The sequence below is a fragment of the Drosophila nasuta genome, chromosome 3 (assembly GCF_023558535.2).
Source record: "Drosophila nasuta strain 15112-1781.00 chromosome 3, ASM2355853v1, whole genome shotgun sequence".
Taxonomy (NCBI): domain Eukaryota; kingdom Metazoa; phylum Arthropoda; class Insecta; order Diptera; family Drosophilidae; genus Drosophila; species Drosophila nasuta.
Window position 1 is genome coordinate 21,037,997 of NC_083457.1, and position 24,544 is coordinate 21,062,540.

At 39.6% G+C, this 24,544-nt stretch overlaps 7 protein-coding genes across 10 annotated transcripts; 4 read left to right on the top strand and 3 right to left on the bottom strand.

Annotated features, from left to right (window-relative positions):
* Positions 1-8,836: 8,836 nt before the first annotated feature.
* LOC132793809 (cocaine esterase) lies at positions 8,837-12,002 on the top strand. The gene is made up of 3 exons (XM_060803899.1): positions 8,837-9,047; positions 9,105-9,197; positions 10,095-12,002. The coding sequence occupies exons 1-3, from the start codon at positions 8,934-8,936 to the stop codon at positions 11,961-11,963; spliced, it is 2,076 nt and encodes a 691-aa protein (XP_060659882.1). The 5' UTR covers positions 8,837-8,933; the 3' UTR covers positions 11,964-12,002.
* LOC132793811 (transformer-2 sex-determining protein) lies at positions 9,171-21,814 on the bottom strand. 3 transcript variants are annotated; one of them, XM_060803901.1, is made up of 8 exons: positions 21,701-21,810; positions 21,546-21,607; positions 21,422-21,475; positions 20,821-20,983; positions 20,630-20,758; positions 20,216-20,391; positions 19,960-20,153; positions 19,581-19,894 (listed from the first exon to the last, which is right to left on the bottom strand). In XM_060803901.1, exons 1-8 carry the CDS (start codon positions 21,701-21,703, stop codon positions 19,872-19,874), a joined length of 804 nt encoding a protein of 267 aa, XP_060659884.1. In that variant the 5' UTR covers positions 21,704-21,810; the 3' UTR covers positions 19,581-19,871. The 3 variants fall into 3 exon arrangements, with proteins under 3 accessions (XP_060659887.1, XP_060659884.1, XP_060659885.1); XM_060803904.1 differs by lacking the exons at positions 19,581-19,894; positions 19,960-20,153; positions 20,216-20,391 and adding an exon at positions 9,171-9,215 and having other exon boundaries at positions 21,701-21,814; XM_060803902.1 differs by lacking the exons at positions 21,422-21,475; positions 21,546-21,607; positions 21,701-21,810 and adding an exon at positions 21,222-21,344.
* Positions 12,743-18,395, top strand: LOC132793808 (DNA-directed RNA polymerase I subunit RPA1). Its single transcript, XM_060803898.1, has 10 exons — positions 12,743-13,194; positions 13,257-13,623; positions 13,687-15,052; positions 15,124-15,617; positions 15,676-15,961; positions 16,022-16,949; positions 17,007-17,211; positions 17,270-17,399; positions 17,457-17,556; positions 17,614-18,395. The coding sequence occupies exons 1-10, from the start codon at positions 12,852-12,854 to the stop codon at positions 18,336-18,338; spliced, it is 4,944 nt and encodes a 1,647-aa protein (XP_060659881.1). The 5' UTR covers positions 12,743-12,851; the 3' UTR covers positions 18,339-18,395.
* LOC132793815 (biogenesis of lysosome-related organelles complex 1 subunit 1) lies at positions 18,708-19,349 on the top strand. Its single transcript, XM_060803909.1, has 2 exons — positions 18,708-18,916; positions 18,976-19,349. The coding sequence occupies exons 1-2, from the start codon at positions 18,783-18,785 to the stop codon at positions 19,274-19,276; spliced, it is 435 nt and encodes a 144-aa protein (XP_060659892.1). The 5' UTR covers positions 18,708-18,782; the 3' UTR covers positions 19,277-19,349.
* A 232-nt stretch (positions 21,815-22,046) lies between the features above and the next one.
* Positions 22,047-22,800, bottom strand: LOC132793814 (uncharacterized). 2 transcript variants are annotated; one of them, XM_060803908.1, is made up of 2 exons: positions 22,617-22,800; positions 22,047-22,550 (listed from the first exon to the last, which is right to left on the bottom strand). In XM_060803908.1, the coding sequence occupies exons 1-2, from the start codon at positions 22,627-22,629 to the stop codon at positions 22,075-22,077; spliced, it is 489 nt and encodes a 162-aa protein (XP_060659891.1). In that variant the 5' UTR covers positions 22,630-22,800; the 3' UTR covers positions 22,047-22,074. The 2 variants fall into 2 exon arrangements, with proteins under 2 accessions (XP_060659891.1, XP_060659890.1); XM_060803907.1 differs by having other exon boundaries at positions 22,049-22,553.
* Positions 22,801-22,958: 158 nt separating this feature from the next.
* LOC132793813 (large ribosomal subunit protein mL41) lies at positions 22,959-23,645 on the top strand. The gene has a single exon (XM_060803906.1). The coding sequence runs from the start codon at positions 22,959-22,961 to the stop codon at positions 23,457-23,459; it is 501 nt and encodes a 166-aa protein (XP_060659889.1). The 3' UTR covers positions 23,460-23,645.
* Positions 22,986-24,381, bottom strand: LOC132793812 (serine/threonine-protein kinase fray2). Its single transcript, XM_060803905.1, has 2 exons — positions 23,656-24,381; positions 22,986-23,598 (listed from the first exon to the last, which is right to left on the bottom strand). Exons 1-2 carry the CDS (start codon positions 24,292-24,294, stop codon positions 23,524-23,526), a joined length of 714 nt encoding a protein of 237 aa, XP_060659888.1. The 5' UTR covers positions 24,295-24,381; the 3' UTR covers positions 22,986-23,523.
* Between the last annotated feature and the right edge of the window lie 163 nt (positions 24,382-24,544).

The window sequence follows — 24,544 nt, forward strand, 5'->3', positions numbered from 1 at the left end:
TTTAAAAACAACAAGCAGACACTGCTGAAACACTTGCAGAGTGAAGAGACTTGCCTGGATGCGCATTTATTGCCTCGCCAGGATATTATGGACACACTAGCGACCTCTGGCGGTCACTTCTGTGTGCCTGGCTGCAGGCTGTTGACATTGCCAAGGACGAGTTGCGGCGCTTGTCCATATGTTTATGTTTATGTTTATGTTAGTATTAGTTTTTCTTTCTCTTTTTTTTGCATTTTTTGCGTTTTGTCGGTTGCATGCAGAAGCAGAAACAGCAGCAGCAGCAGCCTAACAAAAGCGCTGAAAAACTGATTCATATGCAAGTATGAGCATGAGTATGAATGCCCCGCCGTCACTCGTTTCCCCCAGCGCTATCCCCGCCCGTTTGTCAGTGGAAGTGGTGGCAAACTACGGGTCTAAAAGCGGGCAATGCGTCGCTTGTGTTTTTCCAGTTCTCTTTCAACTAAAATTGTTCGCATTAATTAGAAACTGCGCGTGTAAAACATGAAGCGTATTCAAAACCCCGCCTCAGCCTTGCCCCAGCCTGCCGCTTGCCACACAACAAGATGGTTGAGTGCAAGTCGCGTGGTAAGTTGTATAAACAAAATGCCTGCCACATTGCACTATGGGGCATTTTCCATTTTAGCTGGCATTTAGGCGTTTTTGAAAAGTGTTCCAATTAGAAAAATATTAATGTCAATGCATTAACAAAACATCAAACTGTTATGGCTCGTACCAAAAACATGTATATCTAACAGCTCTTTTGAGCATAACAGCTGTAAAGTCAGTTGTTGCACCCGAAAGCACGCGCGCTAAGTTTGCATATTTTTTTTGAGTGAACTTTGTTATTCATTTATTTATGTTGAAAGCTATTAACAAAAAAAAAAAGAAGTGATGGATAATAATTTCGCATGTTTGTACTATATGTTAAATGTAAATAATTAATCAAATTGTGTGTGTTTATACTAATATGTTGTAATTTTTTAAAAGCCTTTTAATCTGGATTTTAAAGAACAATTTTCAACTTTGGAAAGGATTTTGAAAATGAAGTTAGCAAAAGTTAGCAAAAACTTCAAGTGTATGTTGTAGTGTTGTCAATTCTTAATTCATCAATAGTTGTCTTATGCTGCACAATTCCGCACAATTGGCACAATTTGCTTTTTTCTCAGGGAACCTCACGTTTTCCAACACCGATTTGTGCTCTGCAGAGCTCTGTAGGAAATAGAGAGAAGGGCCGTCTGAAGCAATGTTTTATGAATAACTTCCTTGTTTTTGATCCGATCGGCACAAAATTTGCAGTGCACATCCGGGATAGGATTAACATTATGTCTACCAAGAATGGGGTCTTTTGCTCTAAAACTGCTCAAAATATTTCATTTTTTCAAAATTTTGGGGGCGCAAGGGGCGGGGAAAAATTTTAAGGGGCGTGTCGAATTCTGAAGGGTAAGTACATAGTGGTGTACAAATTTTATAATACTAACTCCATAGGTGTCCGTAATATTCAATTTTTTCGATTTTTGTGGGCGGTAGAGGTGTTGCCACGCCTACTTTTTTGTGATACATTCCTTGGGAATAAAGTAACATAATAACGAAAACTGCAGTAAAAAATCTCTTATAGTTTACTCGTAATATTAAATGCCAGCTAAAATGGAAAATGCCCCATAGTGCATTGTTTGCCTACAACGCCGTTAAATTAGGCTTAAAGCAACAACAGAAACAACCACAACAGCAACAACAACAACAACAACAACATGCAACATTAGCAGATGCAACAACAAACACTTTGCAAATTATTTTGTTAAATATTTTTAGCAGAAATTGCTTTTCCTGTTGTTGTTCTTGCTAATTACATAATTATATTACGCCATGTTGTTGCACAAACTTTTGTTGCACGCAGTTATTTTGCTATTGTTGCTGCGGCTCTTTGTTGCTGTCGTCGCTGCTGCTGTTGTTACTGTTGTTGTTGTTATTGTTGTTATGCGTGCAACTGCCGCAGAGTGTTGCAAGCACTTTCAGATCGAAAATATTTTCCCCATTGGCGTTTGCCATGTAACTAATTAATTCTGCAAATATGCAATGAATGTTTTGCACATAAATGCTTATTAAATTTGATTACAAACGATGAATACTTCGCATAGTTTCCACAACCAAATAACTAGACATTTCGCTTAAAATACTCTAATATAGTTCAGACCCATAAGCTTTGGGTTTAAATTCAACATTACAAAATAAAGTTGTTATTTTAAAGGTAATTAATTGCTTAGCTTGGATAGCTAAACGAAATTCCAACATATTTGGAATTGGTTTAGTCTAGATTGAACTTGAACTTAAGTCATATCCGACTACATAAAGTATATATATTCTTGATCAGCATCAACAGCCGAGACGATATAGCCACGTCTGCGGTTTGTTAGTCCGTCCGTCCGTTCATATGAGCACTTAGAACACAGAGACTATAAGTGATAAAGATATAATTTATTTCCAACAGCACTTGTTATTTTTACAAGTTTGTTTAAATATTCAACCTCGCAAATCGAAAACAAATCGAATCGGTTCTTCGTTGCTTTGGCTCACAATTTGGCATATTTTGTACTCTATAGTATATTTTGAATGTCAATATTCCAAATACAGTATTTGGTATATTTTAGTATTTTCGGTAGCGAGTATCTCACACTCATCTGTCGCTTTGTTACTTGTTTTTTTTTTTAAGATTTACAGTCTTTAATTGAATATTCGTAACAAAAGTATAAGATTCTCACAGATTTTTTGCAATAATTATTTATTTGTATACCTGCTATTCAGGCAGAAGGAGACATCTCCGACACCATAAAGTATATATATTCTTTATCAGCTTATGATCGAATTACAATTTTTTTTCGACAGCACTTGTTATGTTTGCACTCAGATCAAGTTTGTTCCAAGTCGACAAAAATTGTATAATACGAGTAAGCGTAATTTTTAAGCTAGACACCTTATAGTCAATATTGAAAACCTTGTTAAAATTAAATACATTTTTGAGTACTTAAGATTATTTAAAGTTTTCATTATTCTCAAATTTTAAATTGTAATGGGGCACCTCTTATTTGACTTTATATAAATTAATAAATTGAAATAATATTTATTTTATATTTTTTATTTTTTATAATATTTTACTATGCTACATATTTATTCATTATAAATATTCTCAAAGTTTTTATTAATATATAATTTTAAATTTGAAGAAATAATCTTTTATATGTTATAACCTCATAGTCGACTCAAAATAAATACATATAAGTAAATAAATAGCATACATTTTGGTGCAGTAAATAAACTTGCAGTTATCCCGCTTGACTGAATCCAAAATGTTTTTGGAGATGAATTAATAACTAATTTCTGAAATTGCTAAATAATTGTTTTGCTATGGCAAATCCCACAAACCGCAATTCGCAAGGAACTTGGTTTTGTTTCAATAATGTTGAGAAAAGAATTTCATGCTATCTGTGATTGGTAAATACGAAAGTATGCAAATTTATTGTAAGAATATTCATGTGTATGTTTGTAACCTAGCACTATGGGGAAAAGTCAGTTTATAGAAATTTTAAATAATAAGTAGTTTGTTTTATTATTGTAAGACTTTTTTCCGAGAAAGTTATAAGGAAATTACAATTATAATGTGCGAGAATTATGTATTACGATAGCAATATTTTTAATCCCAGTTAAAGAATTATATTCTTGGTTACAATTCATGCGCCTGGAAGATAGACAACGTAAAATTTGTAAGTGAATATTCTTTCGATCCATTTCACATTTGTTGCTTAATTTTTATTAAGAGGAAAAAGTAAGATTTCTAAATTTAATTTAGATTTAATATTATTACTTTACTTAATAGTGTACATGAATGTACAATGGACATTTTTAAAGCCCAATAAAACACGATTTTTTATTACTTTCCAATTTTGTACTCAGGCTAATAATTTTACACTAAAAAATAATAAAATGAATGATGAAGATTGTGTAAGAAATAACCTCTTCAATCGTTTCATAGGTCTTTTTGATTTTAGGAACAAGAAAAGGTCACATTCAGCCAAATCCAGCGATTATCGTGGCTGAGGCAAGATTGTGGTTTTGTTTTTGCTAAAAGTAAACTCTCACAAGCAAAGATAAGTCAGCTGGGCATTACCGTCATATAAAATTCATATTTGCTTTTTGCAAACTGCGCAAAACTTTCAAATAATACATTTCATTGACGATACGATACCATTTGACCACATGGTAAGAACTCCTGATGTACGACATGACAATCGAAGAACTTTGACATTTGATCGAACTTGGTGTGTTTTTTTCTCTCTTGGCTCAACTGGGCTCTTCCAATGGGAGAATTGGGCTTTGGTTACGTAATCATAATCGTAATCATAACAATTCGTCCACGGTTATGACCCTTCTGAGTAAATCCAGGTCGTCGTTGACATCCTAGATAGTTGACAGTTCTAGAGCAGTACTTTTGGTTAAAATTTTGCAAATTGGTCACAAACATGTCTCATGCCTAAAATTTTACGACAACCGCGGCAGCTTCTCTGATAATAATTTGACGATTTTCCAATACAACTTTCACTGCTTGAAGGTTCATCAGTTGTTGTCCTCTTGGGCGTCCATAGCAAGGTTTATCATTGGCCTCTTCCCGGTTATTTCGGAACCACCTGAAAACATTTAAATACTAAGAACAGCTTCGTCGTATACCAATGTCAACATTTCCAGCGCTTCGGAGGACTTAATTCTAATTTTTTCTCAAATTTTGATCCATATGCAATACACCTATAACCTTTACACAACCAAAGAAATAATGCAAAAAACTTCAAACTTGGTACAGATATTCGTAGCAACATAACAGCAGCAGTCGAGTGTGCTCGACTGTGAGATACCCACTACACATTTTTCGAATAAAAGCGAAACAGCACGGCTTTATTCTTAAAATATACTAAAATAATATGCCGCAAAAATACTAAAAATGTACTAACTACCCAATGGGAAGCGAGTATAAATATCGTTAATCGAAAATACGTTGACCGTGAAATTTGAAAAATTTGAAATTTCACACACGTCGTGAATCTTCTATGTGTTCGCATCATTTAAATCATCAATTCGAAATTAAAAGGATTTTTAAACCAAAAAGTTAATATTGGCATACATGTCGTATGCTACATTGCGCAATTATTTATCATAGCTTGTATCTACGGGGTAACAATAATCAAATTCCACATTCTTTAAGCACATGATTACAAAATCTCTTTGCTATCAAAAATAAATGTTATCTAATTAGTTTTGCTTTTAACGCTGATCTTAAATATAAAGTCTATACTTAATGATTCCGAATTCAAACCGAAAATACATGAAATCTACCCCATAGTAAAAGGGCCATAACCATAACCATCGCATTGAATTGCAGCTTTCATGAACAGCAGCCACAACTTTAATTGTTTCAAAGTGTTGACAAATTGTTAGCAAAGCCCCAAACTAAGAATTTGCCTGTGTAATATACAAAAATGTTCAAAATATTTTCACTTTAGTGCGTTGCAAATATGCAAAAAAACAAAAACTTAAAACAAATACAATAATACAACGAAGATGAAAATAACAAAAACAAATACCAGTAAAATTTCATGCCATGCATTGTTTGAAAATATGAAACAAAATTGAATTACGAGTATACGAGAGCTCTGTCAGATGCCAAGCATCCCGACAACATCCAGGCAGGCAGCAAGGCTTCTCTCTTTGCCTCCCCTCACCCTCAGCCGGCTTTGGGCCTCTCTCTCTCTATATATATGCCATACACAAGGGCTGAGGAAACTTTCAAGCATTTTATAGTCACAGCGCATAATCGAAATAGCAACAATGTCTGTGGCAATAATAACAACAATAGTATGGGTCCAACAATTGGCTTTTATTGAAGTGAAATTTAATAAAGAAGTTTTCAATATGCTAGGGCAATATGTAAACAATAGACTCGGTCCAAAATCATCGTCGTTTTCATTAGGCAAAAGTTCTTTTGAAGCCACATACAAACACAATATGAATGTTGTGATACACAACCTGTAGGTTTTGCTAATATCGAGCTTATTCTTTGCCAGAATATGCTATATACCATATAAGGTAGACAAGCAGGGTATGATTAATGGAAGCCCAAAGGTCAATTAATTTAATTGCTAATGAGGTGGAAAGAATTCGATAGTGTTGCCAAGTTATTTCAATTATTTCAGATTGAATAGTCAACTCATAAATCGCTGTTATTCAGTAACATTTACAGAGTATCTTCTAGTCTAACCCTTTGTCTAGTTATCGCTTTTTGTGTTTCATATTTTCAGTTGTCATTTTGTGATATTTGCTACTGTTGTTCTTGTTGACGACATTGTTGTACAACTGCCGAAATTGCTCAATTGCAGATTGGAATATTTGCATTGATTTTGGCCAACATTTTTTGTGTTTTGTGTTTTGCGTTTTGTATTTGCAATAAATGTTTTAAGTGTTTGCCAAACTTTGTGTCAACCAGCGCTCAACCGTTTTTACGACTATGATGAATTTATTGAAAATATTTTGAGAGACCAAAGCCAAATGTCAGAACAATGTGCAGCAGCGATCAACAGCTTGGCTTGACAACCAATTGGCCAAAAGCCAAATGAACAATTTAGAGAGTTCAATTTATGTTGGCCTACTTTTTTGAAGGGTGTCAGCCAGTCCCAACAAATTTAGTTTGACTTTGGTTTCAATGCGTGTGTGTGTGTGTGTGTGTGTGTGTGTGTGTGTGTGATACACCGTTTGGATTTCAGATAAGCATAGGCTCTTGTAGATAATACCTTTGTAATCTGTTTATTAACTCTATGGAACAACTTGGTTCAAGGGGTAAGTTTTGCCCAAATGACAGCTATATTACATTGCCTTAAATTTTCTATTTTTATACCCGATACTCATGGGATAGAGGAAATATATGTGCCAAGCAGAAGGAAGAAACTTCGTATATATATTCTAGGTATATTTTTAATGATACCGAACTAATCAATTTATCAAATATAGCAGTTGGTATATTTTAGTATTTTTATGAAGTATTTTAAGAATAATACCGTACTGTTCTGCTTTAATTTAAAATGGATAGCGGGTATCTCTTAGTCGAGCACACTCGAATGTAGCTTTCTTATTAGTCTATTTGTTAACAAGCCTATTTTATTACAGCAAGAGATTAGACCGCAAAAATAAATTTACAATAGTCGAAACTCAACTTTGAACTTTAAACTGAAAATTGAGAGTTTGATTAAGGGAGACAAAGATAGAGAGAGAGAGAGAGAGAAGCATATGCAGCCAAATGGCAATTTAAATGGGTATTTTGTAGCTTCACAATTAACCGAAAATATGGTTTTTGCCTATTCAAAAGCAAACTTATTAAAATGCACAAATGCGTGTTTGATAGAGAGAGAGAGAGATGTTGTTGTCGCAGTCTCTATGACAACACATCATAGTATAACATAGATGTTAATTATGAGAATTGCTCACAGCTTTGCTGCTCTGCTCGGAGTTGATCTCCAGCTCCACAAACACGGTGCTGACCAACCGGAAGTGCGCTTCGGCTAACAGCAACAGCAACAACCACCACAGTGTTGGCCTGGAATTAAACCAACATTATGGTACATTATCTGCTGCAAGCCAAAAGCTACGACAACTCCACTTAACAAAGCGACGCGAGCTGGAGCTGGAGCTGGAGCTGGAGCTGGAGCTGGAGGCCAACAAACAGTCTCTTGTAGTCTGTCAAGCGTAGGAATATTTACATTCGCCTACGGCAACAACAGCCAAATCAAAACTCAATAAAAATTTAAGCATAGAACGATGCTGCACTTAAATTAAAGCGACTACTGCATACTCTAACAATTATAAAAGCAATAACAGTACAGAAGTATTGCTAAAATACACCAAATTATTTGATATATATAATATTTCGTAATATACCGAATTGATATACTTAAATATTATATATTCAGAAATATACAAAAAGTTGAATTTTGTATAAATCTGAAAATGAGGCAAATTTAAAGTGTTCGATATTATATTTTGTGTGATTTTTAGAATTTACGTTTTTGCTGAAGTTTGGCAAACATATTTTAAATTATTTAAAACTTTGCATTTGCTTTGATCTGAATATGTTATATGCTTGCTTTATTTATTTTACTCTTCTGCTCTCGTGTTATGTCAGGGTGTAATAAATAAACAGCACGAGGTCAGCACAAAAAGTTACTGATTGATTGATAATTAAGTGATTTAATAATTTACAAAATATAGTATAAAAGCATTTCTAAATGATAAACGAAGAATCCTAAACAGTTGCGAGAAAGAATAGTAAGTTTAACCTACAACAATGCGCAACTAAGTAAATTAAACTCCTCTTAATTATTTCATTAACATTCAAAGTAGCCCTAGTTTGTGGCATGCCCCAAAAAAAAGAGGGGGAACGCATGTAGCAACAATTGACGGTGCTTCGGGTTCAAAGTTATGGGCTCGAGCCCAATCTTCCAGCAACAATCAACAATCAACCCTGCCGTATATCAACCTGTTGTTGGCGATTTTGGTGTCGCTGGTGTTTTGATCTGATGAATGCATGAATGATTCCTGTGAGCACACAAACAACTCAAAAACAACCACATTAGCAGCAACAACAGCAACAGCAACAGCAGCAGCAGCAGCGGCGGCAAAAAATAATGACACCAGAAAACAATTGAAATAATTCTAGCATAAACTTTCAGCCAACAATTTCCATCGACGAGAACATTTCTTTTTTCTGTTCAGTTTTCATTCCAGCGTCAAGGAGACACAATATATGGAGAATTACCGCAGCAATATTACAAAATAATTGTTTATAATATATGATATAATTTCTGCGTAGTAAAATGTATTACAAATCGTAGTTTTAAAAAAATATGCAAATGCCTAAACTGAACTTCAACTTGCTGAGAGTATTGATTTGGCTCAGCATCCGATGTTGTTGGGCCCAACAAACGCATATTAAACTGGAACAGGGCGATTTAATTGGTGTGAGTAGCACTTGGTCACGTTGAAGTTGACAATTTGCATTGCCGTCTCGCTTACAGCTCAAGATATTTCCGGATGGAGCACGCACTGCGGTCTACGCCTTCCTGGGAATACCCTACGCTCAGCCGCCTTTGGGTCCATTACGTTTTGCGGTGAGTTCGAGAAAATACCTGAAGAGAGACGCATTTAAGAGTATATATTCTCAAAATGTAGATAAACAATGTGACAACTCGGTTAATCCTTCCTTATCTTTGTTTTAAAAATGATCAATTCGAAACATTCTACAACATATAGTAAGGCATATGACTGAATCAGATGTGTCAATCAGTCAAAAAACAGGATTTTTACTAAAAATATTTCATACTGTCTTATAATTCAACAACTATATAACCACAAATTAATATTCACTATATATTTGATGTATATGATATTTTAAAGCACTTCAATTTTCGGAACAGTTTTTAGTATTTTCACCGAAGTATTGCAATTCCACCAAACTGAAGGTTTATCATATACTACAACACAATTTACAGCCGTTAATTTAATGTTCTTAGCTCAAAGATTCTACATTTAACAAGTAAGCTAAAAGCTGCAGTCGAGTGAGCTTATGGGATCCCCACTACCCATTTTCAAAAACCCTATTCTTCAAATATACCACAAAAATACTAGAATACATACATACATTTCCTCAGACCCGAAGTTATATATTATATTACTTTTCTACATATGGGTATACATATAATTTGTTCGTGTAGTTTGTAGTTGAAATAGAAATAGAATTGGAATAATAGAAAAGTCCGAGGCCCAAAAAAGTATGCAATATGAAAACTATGTGCAATGTATTTATCATAAAATGAATGTACATAACTAAAAGTGATGAAATTATTCACTTTATACTATACAATTAATTATTTCTTGGGATATCTCTGAAAACATAAAATTCTTTGAGATAAAATGCTTTGCTAGATTTGACATCCTAATTTGATTTGTTGTCTACCCTAATCTCAATTAACCCATCATTTATGTTCCACAAACCTCTCCCTTCGCAGCCTGCTCAGCCGCACAATGGCTGGAACCGCACGCTACAGGCGACAGCGATGCAGCCCATCTGTCCCCAGCTCTCGAACACGATATACGATGAAAGCGCCGATGGCAGCATTTCACGTGCGACGCCCAGCAACGAGGACTGTCTGTACCTCAACATTTGGACACCGGAGACGGGCTTGCGATATGGCCAATTGCCAGTAATGGTGATTATAACTGGCGAGGATTTCGCCTACGATTGGCCACGCAATCGCATCAATGGCCTGGACTTTGCTGCCGCCGAGGGCGTTGTGGTGGTCAGCGTGCAGTATCGCAACAACATTTATGGCTGGCTCGGATTGGGACCAGATCATCGACAATTGCCCGGCAACTATGGACTCACTGATGTGCTGCAGGCGCTGCGCTGGCTTCAAAGTAACGCCGCCAGTTTTGGTGGCAATGCCAATCAATTGACGCTACTTGGTCATGGAAGTGGCGCTCTACTGGCATTGGCCACGGCTCTCCAAAAGGGCAACGAGCCCGCACTCTACAAGCAGCTGATACTCATGTCACCGGGCCCAGTGCTGAACGCCTTGGGCACCGGCCATGGACAACGCATTGTGGCAACGGGACGACGACTCATCCAGAAGCTGGGCTGTCAGTTTGAAGAGGCACAAAATCGCCAGCTGTTGAGCTGCCTGCGACGCAAGAGCAATGAGGATTTGCTGCGTGCCTATGAGAGTGTCTACAATCATGGCAATGGCAGCATGCAGCTGGGAGTGCAACTCCTACCAGGATCTCCCACCGTCAGTCTGGCACAGCAGTTGGGCAATCTGTCGTTGCCGCCACTGCTGCTGGGCATTGGCTCCAATGAGGGCGCTTTCTGGCAGGACTATTGGCTGGACGTGGCACGCGACGGCGATGTGGCGCTGCATAATTACATCAATCACACGCTGTTGCCCAATGCGTTGCGCTCCATGCAGCTGCAGGAGGATGGGGCAAGTGATGTGCAAATGGCGGCAATTCGCTGGCGTTACTTCAACGAGGAGGCCTCCGTCGGTCAACTGCTGTGGGGCATGCAACGTCTGCTGTCCGAGTCACAGTACGAGACGCCATTCCTGCGACTGCTGCAGCTGGTCAGCAACAACAGCAACAGTTATGCCTACGTCTTTGACCAATCACATGCCCATGCCATGGACATGCGGGGAAGGCTGAATTTGTTCGGTGGCGCCTCGCATAGTGCCGACTTGCCGCTGCTATTGGGTCCCAGTCTGTTCCAGCAGATTGCCCGTCGTCGCTTCAACACCGAGGAGGAGCAAATGTGCCGCAAGCTACGCGGCTCGTTTGCAAATTTTGTGAAAAGTGGCAATCCAACACCTGGACGCATCTACGATGGCTGGTTGCCGTACACCGCACAACACCCCTTCATCTATAGCCTGGGCGAGCTGACCAAGAATGCGGCGGGTCCGCCTAGTATAGATGAGACGCTAGTGGAGCAGCTGCTGCAACCACAAACCGAGCTGGGCACTGATCGCAGCTTATCTAGAATCAATAGGCACGATAGCTATCGCCAGGGCAATGCCAATTCGTATGTGGCCAATAATCAGCTGGACTCCGGCTATGGGCAGCACTTGCGACGCGTCTACGGCTTCTGGCAGGTGCTGTTGCCCTCGGCGCAGGACGCAGAGTTTCGTGAGGGAGGAGGCGGTGCTTTGGGTCAACGTGTGCGTCTCTTGGAGGCCAACGCGGATGCATCACGCTATCGGCAAGGCTTCTATGCAATGCTTGGCCTAGTGTGCATTCTGCTCGCCTGCCTGGGCCTGTGTGTTTATCTGCTGCGACGCGATCTGCCATTGCGTCATAGTACATCGGGGCAGACGGATTATAGCTTATGACACAGGTGGTTTCGTTGGACGACCATCTTTGGGGGTAGCGCCAAGCGTGGTGCCGACACTGGCATCAGCAATGTCGAGTCCTGGCGCAAAGGTGGTCGAACAGCGAAACCAGAACGAGAGCCAACAGCAGTTAACCAGCGGGTGCGACGTCCAAGACAATTGCAGCCGTACGACGAACAGCAGATGGGCAACAAGGTTGCAAACGTTGGACGAGGAACCGGAACTGGAATTGCAGCTGGAGTTGGAGTTGGAGCAAGAGACGGCTGCGGTGATGGAGCAACAACCACTGGAGATGAGGCAACTGTTGCGGCACTCATGGACACTGTCCGCAACAAATACGAGCAGAATGTGGCTTTTAAGAACTGGCAATACCAGTTGACTTGTGATAAGTTCTAAGCGAAACCAAAATTATATCTATAATAAGTCTTAAACATCCGAAATTGTATAATATCACTTTATAATTTCACTATTAAAGATTTTAAATGTTTGTGTATTCAAATATATGCGTGCCGTTAAATGACAACCCTGTTTTGTGTCATTGCTATCATTGTATCGATATACCCTACAAATTATATGCACAAAAAATCGATTTTTGATTTGTCGCATTTTTCATGGGAACAGGACACTTTAATGTTGAAGATAATGCTGCAGAAAATATCTAGTTTTGTTAATTTACACTGTAATAATAAGCGATTTAAAATGACGCGCCATTCAAATGTACCATATGACGTGACCAGCTATCGAAATAAATACATCGATAGGGCTATCGATGTTCATCCATCTCTAGATTTTGGATTGGCTGCTTTAAACACACGTGCTGCGGCTATTTGTTGCTTTACTCTATTCATTTCATTTCATTTAGTGAATTAAAAAGTTAATCAATTTAAAATGGGCTCCCGAAAGCCGTTGGATGTGCACATGTTCCCCTCGGACCTGGAGTTTGCCGTCTTCACCGACGAGGAAATACGCAAACTGAGTGTGGTCAAAGTAATAACGGGCCTCACATTTGATGCACTGGGACATCCAATCACAGGTGGCCTCTACGATATTCGCCTGGGCTCTTATGGACGGTGCATGGATCCTTGTGGCACTTGCCTAAAGATGCAAGATTGTCCCGGTCACATGGGTCACATTGAGCTTGGCTCATTGGTCTATAATCCGTTCTTCATCAAACTGGTGCAGCGTTTACTCTGCATTTTCTGCTTGCACTGCTTCAAAATGCAAATGAAAGGTGAGTTATGCAGCAGGCCACAATCTATGTATGTACACTAATTCCTCACTGCCATTCGCTAGATCATGAAAGCGAAATAATTATGCTGCAGTTGCGCCTAATTGATGCTGGCTACATAATTGAGGCACAAGAGCTGGAGCTCTTTAAATCCGAAATTGCCTGCCAGAGTGCAGAGGAGCTGGTCAAGCTGGATAACGGCGATGCAGTGCATCCACGTATTGCGGCAGTCTACGAGCTGCTAGCCAAGAATATTAGCAATGCCAGCAATGTGACCAAGACCAGCTGCTCCTTGCGCACAGCGATTACGCATGCCGCATTGCAGCGCGGCTCGAGCAAGAAATGCCGCCACTGCAATAAGTCGATGCGTTTTGTGCGCTATTTGCATCGACGTCTAGTTTATTACGTGACCATTGCCGACATGAAGGAGCGGTAAGTTATTAAAATGAACAAAATATGGCTTTTACTTAATATCGCAGTATTTTTACTTGACAGCATGGGCAATGTGGCTGAAGGAAGTGGCCAAAACAAGGTGATCTTCGCCGACGAGTGCCGACGCTATCTGCGAAAAATTTACGAAAACTATCCACAATTGCTAAAGTTGTTGGTCCCCGTGCTGAACCTAAATAGTGAAACAAGCAGCAACACCGACCGTTCGCCAGTAGACATGTTCTTTATGGGCTCGATACCAGTAACTCCACCACGTGCGCGTCCAATAAACGTCATCAACGACATGATGAAGGGCAATCCGCAGACGGACATCTATGTGAACATCATTGAGAATAACCACGTGTTGAATGTGGTACTCAAATTCATGAAAGGACAACAGGAGAGTCTGAGCGATCAGGCAAAGGCCGTCTATCAGAATATGCGCGGTGCCAACAGCCATGAGAAGCTCTACAACTCTTGGTTGTCGCTGCAGAGTTCGGTAGATGTGCTGCTGGATGTGAACATGTCACGCGACATCAAGTCAGCTGAGGGTCTCAAGCAGATACTTGAAAAGAAGGAGGGTCTCATACGCAAGCACATGATGGGAAAACGTGTGAATTATGCAGCACGTACAGTCATTACGCCAGATCCCAATATCGATGTGGATGAGATTGGCATACCCGATATATTTGCACGTAAGCTCTCCTATCCGGTGCCCGTGACAGAATGGAATGTAATCGAGTTGCGCAAAATGGTCATGAATGGACCAGATGTGCATCCCGGCGCGAATTACATACAAGACAGCAAAGGCTTGACCACTTTTATACCAGCGGATAATGCGGCCAAGCGTGCTAGCATGGCCAAGCTATTACTTAACAATCCCAAGGATGGCGTCAAGATTGTGCATCGCCATGTACTCAACGGTGATGTTCTGCTGCTCAATCGTCAGCCATCGCTGCATAAGCCATCCATAATGGCGCACAAAGCGCGTATTTTGCATGGTGAGAAAACGTTCCGATTGCACTACTCCAACTGCAAAGCGTACAACGCTGATTTCGATGGTGATGAGATGAACGCCCATTACCCACAAAGCGAAGTTGCCCGTGCTGAGGCCTATAATCTGGTAAACGTGGCTAGCAATTATCTGGTACCCAAAGACGGTACACCGCTAGGTGGTCTTATACAAGATCAGGTCATATCTGGAGTGAAGCTGTCGATACGAGGTCGCTTCTTCAATCGCGAAGACTATCAGCAGCTTGTGTTCCAAGGTCTGTCACATCTCAAGGGCGATGTCAAGCTGTTGCCACCAGCGATATTGAAACCAGCCACATTGTGGTCCGGCAAGCAGGTCTTGTCAACAATCATTATTAACCTAATACCAGAAGGTTATGAGCGGATTAATTTGGATTCGTTTGCCAAAATTGGCGGCAAGGTTAGCCATAGACCATAATTACATTTAAGATTCCCTATGCTCGCTTCTAATACTGCTCACTTTTTTTTCAGAATTGGAACGTGTCGCGTCCTAGGACTCCTATGTGTGGAACGACACCATTGGAGCAAGAGATGAGTGAAAGCCAGGTGCAAATACGCAAGGGTGAATTATTGGTGGGCGTACTAGACAAACAACAGTATGGAGCAACAACTTTTGGCCTCATCCATTGCATGTATGAGTTGTACGGCGGTGACGTGTCCACACGTCTGCTGACAGCTTTCACCAAAGTGTTTACCTTCTTTCTACAATGGGAAGGCTTCACTTTAGGCGTTAAAGATATTTTAGTTACCAACGAGGCAGATTACAAGCGTCGTAAAATTATCAATGAGTGCCGTGATGTAGGCAACAATGCTGTGGCGGCTGCTCTTGAACTGGACGACGTACCGCCTCATGATGAGTTAGCTGAGAAAATGGAAGCTGCATACGTAAAGGATTCTAAGTTCCGAGTGCTTCTCGATCGTAAATACAAATCCTTGCTCGATGGCTACACAAACGACATTAACAAGTGAGTTTAACCGATATGAAAATACATAACATAACATAACGTTTTCAATTCATTATAGAACATGTCTGCCTGGTGGTTTAATCAGTAAGTTCCCATCAAACAATCTTCAGCTCATGGTATTGTCTGGCGCCAAGGGCTCCATGGTCAACACTATGCAAATCTCCTGTCTGCTAGGACAAATTGAGCTGGAAGGCAAAAGACCTCCTCTGATGATATCTGGCAAATCATTGCCCAGTTTCCCCTCATTCGAGACATCACCCAAGTCTGGTGGTTTTATTGATGGCCGCTTTATGACAGGCATTCAGCCACAGGACTTTTTCTTCCATTGCATGGCGGGACGTGAAGTAAGCTTACAAAATGCGCTCTATGTATGAACAGTTAAAACAATTATTTTAATTTGACAGGGTCTTATTGATACCGCTGTGAAGACCTCTCGATCCGGTTACCTGCAGCGTTGCCTAATCAAGCACTTGGAGGGATTGAGTGTGCATTATGACTTGACTGTGCGAGACAGTGACAACAGTGTTGTTCAATTTTTATACGGCGAAGATGGTCTAGATATTCTTAAGTCCAAATTCTTTAATGGCAAATTCTGCGCAGACTTTCTGGCACAAAACGCAAAGGCCGTCTTACGACCCAGCCAGCTTCAGTTGATGAAGGACGAGGAGTGTCTGTCGCAGGTGCAACGTCATGAGAAACACATCCGCACTTGGCAAAAGAAACGTCCTGCCAAATTGCGGGCAGCTTTCACTCACTTTTCGGAGGAACTACGCAACGAGGTCGAAGTGCAGCGACCAAATGAAATTAATGCCAAAACAGGACGTCGACGATTTGATGAGGGCTTACTCAAATTGTGGAAGAAGGCTGATGCCGAGGACAAGGCATTGTACCGCAAAAAATACGCTCGCTGTCCCGATCCAAGCGTTGCCGTTTACAAGCAAGATATATACTACGGCTCTGTCTCTGAGCGCACAAGAGAGCTAATTGACAACTATACGCGTAAACAACCGTCCCAGAAGCAAATCATCTCGGACATCATGCACATGAAGAGCATCAAGGCACTGGCGTCTCCTGGCGAACCTGTTGGCCTGATTGCAGCGCAGTCAATTGGTGAACCATCCACGCAGATGACACTGAACACTTTCCATTTCGCCGGTCGTGGTGAAATGAACGTCACTCTGGGTATACCACGTCTACGTGAAATACTTATGTTGGCCTCCTCAAACATTAAGACACCATCGATGGATATCCCAATCAAGCCTGGACAACAGCAAAATGCCGAGAAGTTGCGCATTTCATTGAATTGCGTGACTCTGGCCAGCTTATTGGAATGTATGTTTTTTTTTACCCGTTTTAATTATTGTAGTAATTTGTTTTATCTTTATTTAGCTGTTCACATTAGCACAAGCTTAACTCTGGAACCTGAACGTGCTTATGTGTATGATTTACTCTTTAAATTCCTTCCCCGCGAGATCTACAAAGAGGATTATGGTGTCCGACCCAAACGAATTATTAAGTACATGCATCAGACGTACTTTAAGCAGCTGATTCGCGCTATTCTAAAAATATCTAATGCTAAGAAGACATCCAAAATGTAAGTAAAAAAAACCTGTGAAAAAGGCAGTATTAACTTTATTTTTATGATGTCACAGCGTTGTTATTGACGATAAAAAAGAGGGAGGCAACAAGCAGGATGATGATAATGATCAGGACTTGGATGCTGCTGATGCTTTGAGTGCTCCCAGAGCTCGAAACAATGACGACGACTCTTCGGATGACGGCGTAAGTTAAATATAAACTTATGTTAATACTTCAATACCTGATTGTAACCAATCTTAGGGAGACGACGATGCAACTGGCATTAAACTAAAGCAACGCAAAACTGATGAAAATGATTATGACGACCCAGAAGATGCTGAGGAAATTATTGATGCCAACGGTAAATTATTTGTAAATATTGTTAGACTATTGAGTACTAAATTACAAATATTTGTAGATGACGAAGAAGACGAGGAAGAGGATGGCGATGGAAATGATTTGGCTAACGATGACAATGCTGAAGCTGATGACAAATCTGTGGAAAAGTTACTCAGCAACCAAATGGTACAGGATTACACCTACGACAAGGAGAATCATCTTTGGTGCAGGGTAAAATTAAATCTGAGCGTACGCTATCAGAAACCGGACTTGACATCTGTCATACGTGAATTGGCCGCAAAGAGCGTTGTACACCAAGTGCCTCATATTAAGCGTGCAATCATATACAAAGGCAATGATGATGAGCAGTTGCTGAAAACGGATGGCATTAATATCGGTGAAATGTTCCAGCACAATAAGATCTTAGATCTAAATCGCCTCTACTCAAACGATATTCATGCCATTGCCCGTACTTATGGTATCGAGGCTGCCACGCAAGTTATTGTCAAGGAAGTGAGCAATGTGTTCAAGGTTTATGGCATCACTGTGGATCGACGTCACTTGTCACTAATTGCCGACTATATGACCTTTGATGGCACTTTCCAACCACTTTCACGTAAAGGCATGGAACACTCTTCGTCCCCGCTGCAGCAAATGTCCTTTGAATCTAGTTTACAGTTTCTGCGCAATGCAGCTGGTTTCGGAAGACCAGATGAACTTAATTCACCATCAAGTCGCCTTATGGTCGGCCTGCCTGTTCGTAATGGCACAGGTGCTTTTGAATTGTTAACTAAAATCTGTTAATTATATATGTGAATACAATTTTTGAAATAAATTTGTGGCTACGTTTTAAAAGTCAATATATTCTTAATACCAATTTTATAATTTTAAACTTCATATCCTAGAACAAAATTGAAGAATATCATGAGGCTGTCGCTGTGAGAGATGACCTCAGAGTGGTATTGGCGAAGCTGTCACAAGTGAATTCTAAGAGCAAAAGACTAATCTCTTTGGCGCTAGCTAGTCTGCATTTAAGTTTGCTGGTATTTGCACATTGCAACTAGAACCACGACAACAAAATCAACTGCAACATCTGTGTGTATATACCAAATTTCGTAATTGTCGTTATGGTATATTTTTTGATGTAATTTAGTGTATTATTAAATTGAACTTGCGGTCACACATTTGCTTTATTCTCAGCCAGCTGTGTTAATTTTGTTTATAAAGAGAAAAACAAAAGGCAACAAAATGTTGACATCTATGGTAAAGGAACATCACGCAAAGCAATCGAAGCGCAAGCAGGAGCAAGAAGTGAGACGCAAAGAAGCCATTGAATCATCTAATGAACTAACCCAGTCCCTGGTTGATCATCTGAATGTGGGGTAATTTATCATCCTAAAAAAATGTATGCATGTTTTTGAAATTGTCAATTCTCTTATAGAGTGGCACAAGCATACTTAAATCAAAAGCGTTTGGATGCCGAGGCCAAGCAATTACACGTAGGTGCCACCAACTTTGCCAAACAGACACACCAATGGCTGCAATTGATTGACAACTTCAGCAGCGCTCTCAAGGAACTTGGCGACGTTGAAAACTGGGCTCGCAGCATCGAAGGCGACATGCAAGTCATCCAGCAAAGTCTAGAGCTGGCATACAAGGCATCTCGAGCTGCACAAGCCACAACAAGCAGTGCCTCAACTTCGGCAGTTGCTTCCACAAGCGCGGCCGCTAATCCCAATTAATGGTTTTTCTATGCACTACGTTAGTTTATAAATACTGTATTAGCTATAAACAATAAATGTTTGTAATAACTTGTTTGGACTACAGTTTTATATTTTAAAACAACTGACACGGATTTACAAATATTTAAAATAATTTTTATTTATAAAATCCTATAGTTAATTTTGTATTATCGTGCTATTGGTATTGTGTGTACCACATTATGTAGTATATTTACCCTTCGCTTGATTGCTATCATCAACAGCATAACGCTACGCACATTGAGGCATTTATTTTAGCTTATACTTTAGCGTACAATTTGTTGGATAAATTTGATAAATGTATTATCGATTACGCTGTTGGTTTTAAAATACATATCACAAAGTACTATATTACGTGTATTGAATTAATGATGAACACACGCGAAATCTACACACATGTTTTCTTCTTGGTGGTTGAACTACATTTTACAAAACATACAGAGGGTGCAACATAAATAGTCAATAATTAGAAATGATGAAATAATTCTGCAACAGAGATTCCATTGGCGCCGCCAAATGGATGTAATTCAGTCTATACCCTCGCTTTGTAAATTTCTCTCCACATGCTGCAGCGCTTCTAATAGCGCGGAGTAACACGAGCTAATCATGAAAAAAGTAAAGTTACAAATTGGAATAATAATATTGATTAGAACCCTTGCACTTACACTTGCGCGGTGAGCGTGAATAGCTGCGGCTACGACTACGACTGCGAGTCCGACTACGTTCGTAACGATGACGGCTACGATATCTACGGCTATGGGAATCATATGGTGATACTGATGAGGAGGCCTCACGATATCGACGACGCGAGCGCGAACCATCCCGACTGCCCTCTTCACGTGAACGAATTCTTGCAGATCTGCGCAAAAATAAGATACACATTATAAGAGAGAATAGAAATATTTAAAAAATAGTGCAGACCGTGAAGGTTGTCCCATATAAACACCAGGAGTGGGGGTGTGAGCCCGTTGTGTTATGGAATAATCGACGCGTATGCGACGACCATCAACATCCATGCCAGTGCAGGCATCTTTGGCTGTGCGTGCATCATTGAGATTCTCAAAATAAATAAAGCAGAAGCCACGCGAGCGACGGGTCTGCAAATATATAATAATGGAATGACTTAGAATACAATCAATTTTTAGATTGTAAATAATGTTGCAGCAAGCCTTTAGTTCACTGCTAGTATCTCTCAAAGCAACGACTCAATATTGCTGCATTAAAATATGCTATAGCCAAGGTTTAACAGCAACTTGCAATCATCTGACGTCAAAATTGCATAACTGACTAATCGATGGCAGATTATATTCTTAATTTATAATCAATTACACTTACATGGGCGTCAATGACCATTTGAATGCGTTCGATTTTTCCAAATTTGTTAAACAGTTCACGCACTTGCTGTTGTGTGGTATGAATGGCCAAACCAAAAACTCCAATGCAGCGACTGGGCTGCGGACGATCCTAAGAAAGCAAAAGCTTATACTATAGTAATTACTTAAACACTCTTGGCTGTTGTTACTCACGCGTCCTTGACGCATGCGCTGGCGATCTACCGACTTGCGGTCGGAATGATGACGAGACCTCGGCGCTTCGGATCCAGAACGCGAAGGGGAACGTCGATGTTGTGGGCTGGATTTCTTTTTGTAATGACTGTGATGACGATTGTCATAGATATCCAATTCCGACCTTGAATGGGAGGGTAATAGTTAAGATTTTCAGTTGATTGTGCTTCTTGATTTAGTTATTTGAAGATTTCGGATTGTTTGTGTATTTCGAATTTTTGAAACTTGAAAGTTGGGTTGTATATGTATAACATTTTTTTGCAATTGAAATGTTTTACAAGTTTTCTCGACATTCAATTAATAATTGAGGCATCTGGGGAGATGAAAAACACAAAGAAATATTTACTTCACTTTTTTCTTACATTTTTTCCTTGATAATTATTTTTGACAAAAAAAATAGAGAAGAGACACAACCTGCTCGTTGCAAAATCTATGCCAAAATGATTGAGATCCTGATGACAGTTCATCCAAAGTTAAAACTTTTGGCATGCTTAGATGACGTTTTTTGACTTTACTCGATACTTTACAATGTGTCTAAATGAGTTGTGTGTAAGATACTCACAGGCAAGCCGGACGGGAACGACAACTATCCGAGGACGATGCCGAAGTATCAGAGCTGCAATGATACAAGAACATGCTTATGTCTAGAATTAAAAATTTTTTTTATATATTTACGTTTTATATACCTTTGATGACTGATAACCCGCTGCAAATAATCCTTTGCCCTCGTGCTGGAGACCCCTGCGGACTGCGTGGGTGCAAGTGCAGATATGTGGCCAAAATGTAAAATTGTTAATTACAAGTCAGAGTGCACCATTATGCTATTGCAATATGTACGCACCATATTATTATAATTTAATTATATACTCAAGCTTTTTTGTTTATTTTCATTTATTCCACCATTCTAATAAATGCTTTAGAACTCTACAATGTGACCGCCAGACACATTTCTAAATATACCGCTTCAATTGCAAAAATATACTGTAATATTCTTGATCTTATCTCTGATGAGGTAATTTTGCGCTGTTAGCAAATGACACAACGTTTATGATTTAAGATACGAGTGTTGAAGTAAATGTTATTTTCATTTATTGAAAAGTTAAAACCTTGTCGATTATTCCTTTTAGGTTTTAATCTACAAAGATAGTAAATTAACGTTATACATAAGAATTTATTTTAATCACAGAGCATGCATTCTATTGCATTAACGTTCCATTAGGAGTAGTACCTACTGAATGCAATATGTTTCATACAAATATAATTATAAAGCATTTTGCGCTCATCGTTGTACAAGTCTGTTATAGTTTTCGCCATTCGCTCATCATTGTAATGACTTTTTGGAGGAGCTTCCAGCAGATTGCCTTTCACGTACCACTTCAATTCGGAAAAGTGCGTCTTAACTCTGGTGCGCAAGGAAACGCCACTGAAAATGGGCTTCCTAAATAATTCACACATATTCTTTTTGCCATATTTTTGGAAGATTCGATCCACAGTTTCATCAATATCGGGCTGCTTGCAATAATAAATATACCACAATTTTCGCTCTGGGGCTCGGATGTCAGTGAGACTAAAGACTCCGAAATATTCCACAATGGAAGGATCACATTTAGATTCCTCTGTGTAAGGTTTAATATAGAATATGCGATGTAAATATGCCTCGAATTCTTCTTCAAAATTGTATGGTGTGCTTTCTGCTATGGGAATGTTTTATTTACAATATTTTCTTCGTTGGTTTAGTGAGTCATTGTTCTACCTACCTGATGCCGCCATGGTTATATTTGTTCGTAGACTTCTGCTATGCTTTTCACGTACGATTTAGATATAGTACTGAGATAATAAATCGTTACCTTTGACTTAAATAGAGTAAACTTTATTTCAAGCAACACGAAATGAACAAAAGCTTAATGCTGTTTTCATTTCACAATATGCGAATTCAAAAGCTTCCCATGTTTGGGTATCGATACTTAGTCTATATGTGCTGCCAGACTTCGTTTTGTCTGTAGTTAGATTGGCAGCACTATCATCAGCTGTTCGTTGTCTTTGCGCTCAGAGCTAAAGTTGTTATTCAACAAGCCGATTAAAAACAGTGCCAATTAATAATGCAAAATTGTATAAAAATTTTGCCGCTGGCTCTCAAGAGCCAACAGCGCACCATCAGCACAACAGCGCAATTGGCCGGAAAGCGTAACTTCCGTAAATTTAATGTCTACGGCAAACGTGGAACACGTGTGGTCAAGGAAGCCCAGCAAACGCTTGCTAATCCGCCGGTGGCCATTCATAAACGTGGCGTTCGTGACACAGGCATCACAGTGAACGGGCAATATGTAGAGATTCAAGAGAAAATTCCCGACATCATTGTACCAGATCTTACAGGCTGCAAATTGAAGCCATATGTATCATACAAGGCGCCTGAAGTAGTACAATCTGAGTTCACCAGTCTGGATCTCTTCAATGCTGTATACTCACAGAAGATTATCGAAGATTTCAAAGCCGGTAAGCTGCAGGCCGATGGCAATGCAGCGGAACCCTCGCCCAATGAGCAACTTACGCCGCAGGAAGCATTGCAACGAGCTCGTAAAACGGGGAGTGATATATTTTAGTAATAGTCTTAAGCGATTCATTTAATATGCTATACCAATTAAATACAAGTTGAGCGGCTAAACACTAAATGTACTTTCGTCGATAATTGTATAGTTTTCGCAGCCACTTCTCTGCTTTCACTTCAGAATCGCCCAAAAACTGCAAGAAATAAAGCAAAAATAAAATATACGTATATTAAAAATCAACTGAACTCACATTTGGATGAAAAATTTCGTCTTCATTGAGGGGTTGTGCTTCTATGGGTTTGGGCACAATAACAGTTTGTTTATTTAGATCGATAATCACTTTCTCCTTCTCGGGTGCCTCACGATCTCGTGTGCTAAAGAATGCTGTCGGCTTGAATGCATCCTCGTCTATAGTTTCCAGTGCCTTCTGGACCTTGACATCCAGCAAGTCTATGGGTTTAACAACAGTAGATGTCGATGTAGTCGTGGCCTGCCGAGAAGTGCTCTCTGAACTAGGAGCTCTTGTTGTGCGCTGCGATTCCGATCTGGATTTTGATTTTCGAGAGTCATATTCCCGGCTTTTACTTTGACGACTCCTAGAGCTGCTGCGTGAACTCTCTGGTGTTGTGCTGCGGGATGTGCTACGGCTGCTGCTGCGGCTGTGTCGATATTTTTTTGATTTCTTGGATTTCTTCTTTTTCGATTTAGATCTGTTTCTGCTGCTGCGTGAGGGAGATTTCGATTTGGACCGATAACGTTCTCGTTCCCTCTCCCTCTCTCGGTCTCGATCTCTGTCTCTGTCACGATTCCTGTCGCGGTCTCGATCACGGTCCCTAATCCTGTCCCGATCTCTATCTCGATCACGTTCCCTGTCTCGTCTATCACGCATTATATCTATATTTTATAGCTATCTTTTCTGTTGTACAAAAAATGCGTCTGTCTAATCTAATTGCCTTCCTGTGTGACCATATCTCGAAGATTAAAACATACCACTTTTGTTGCCATAATAAGAAAATTGGCATTTCGATGTCAAATGATTTTCAGAGAATACATCAAGACACTTTAATAGTGTTTTCATAGTGTATGATTCATAAAACAATACTAACAACAAGATAATTAAAAATTGGTAACTTTTCGGA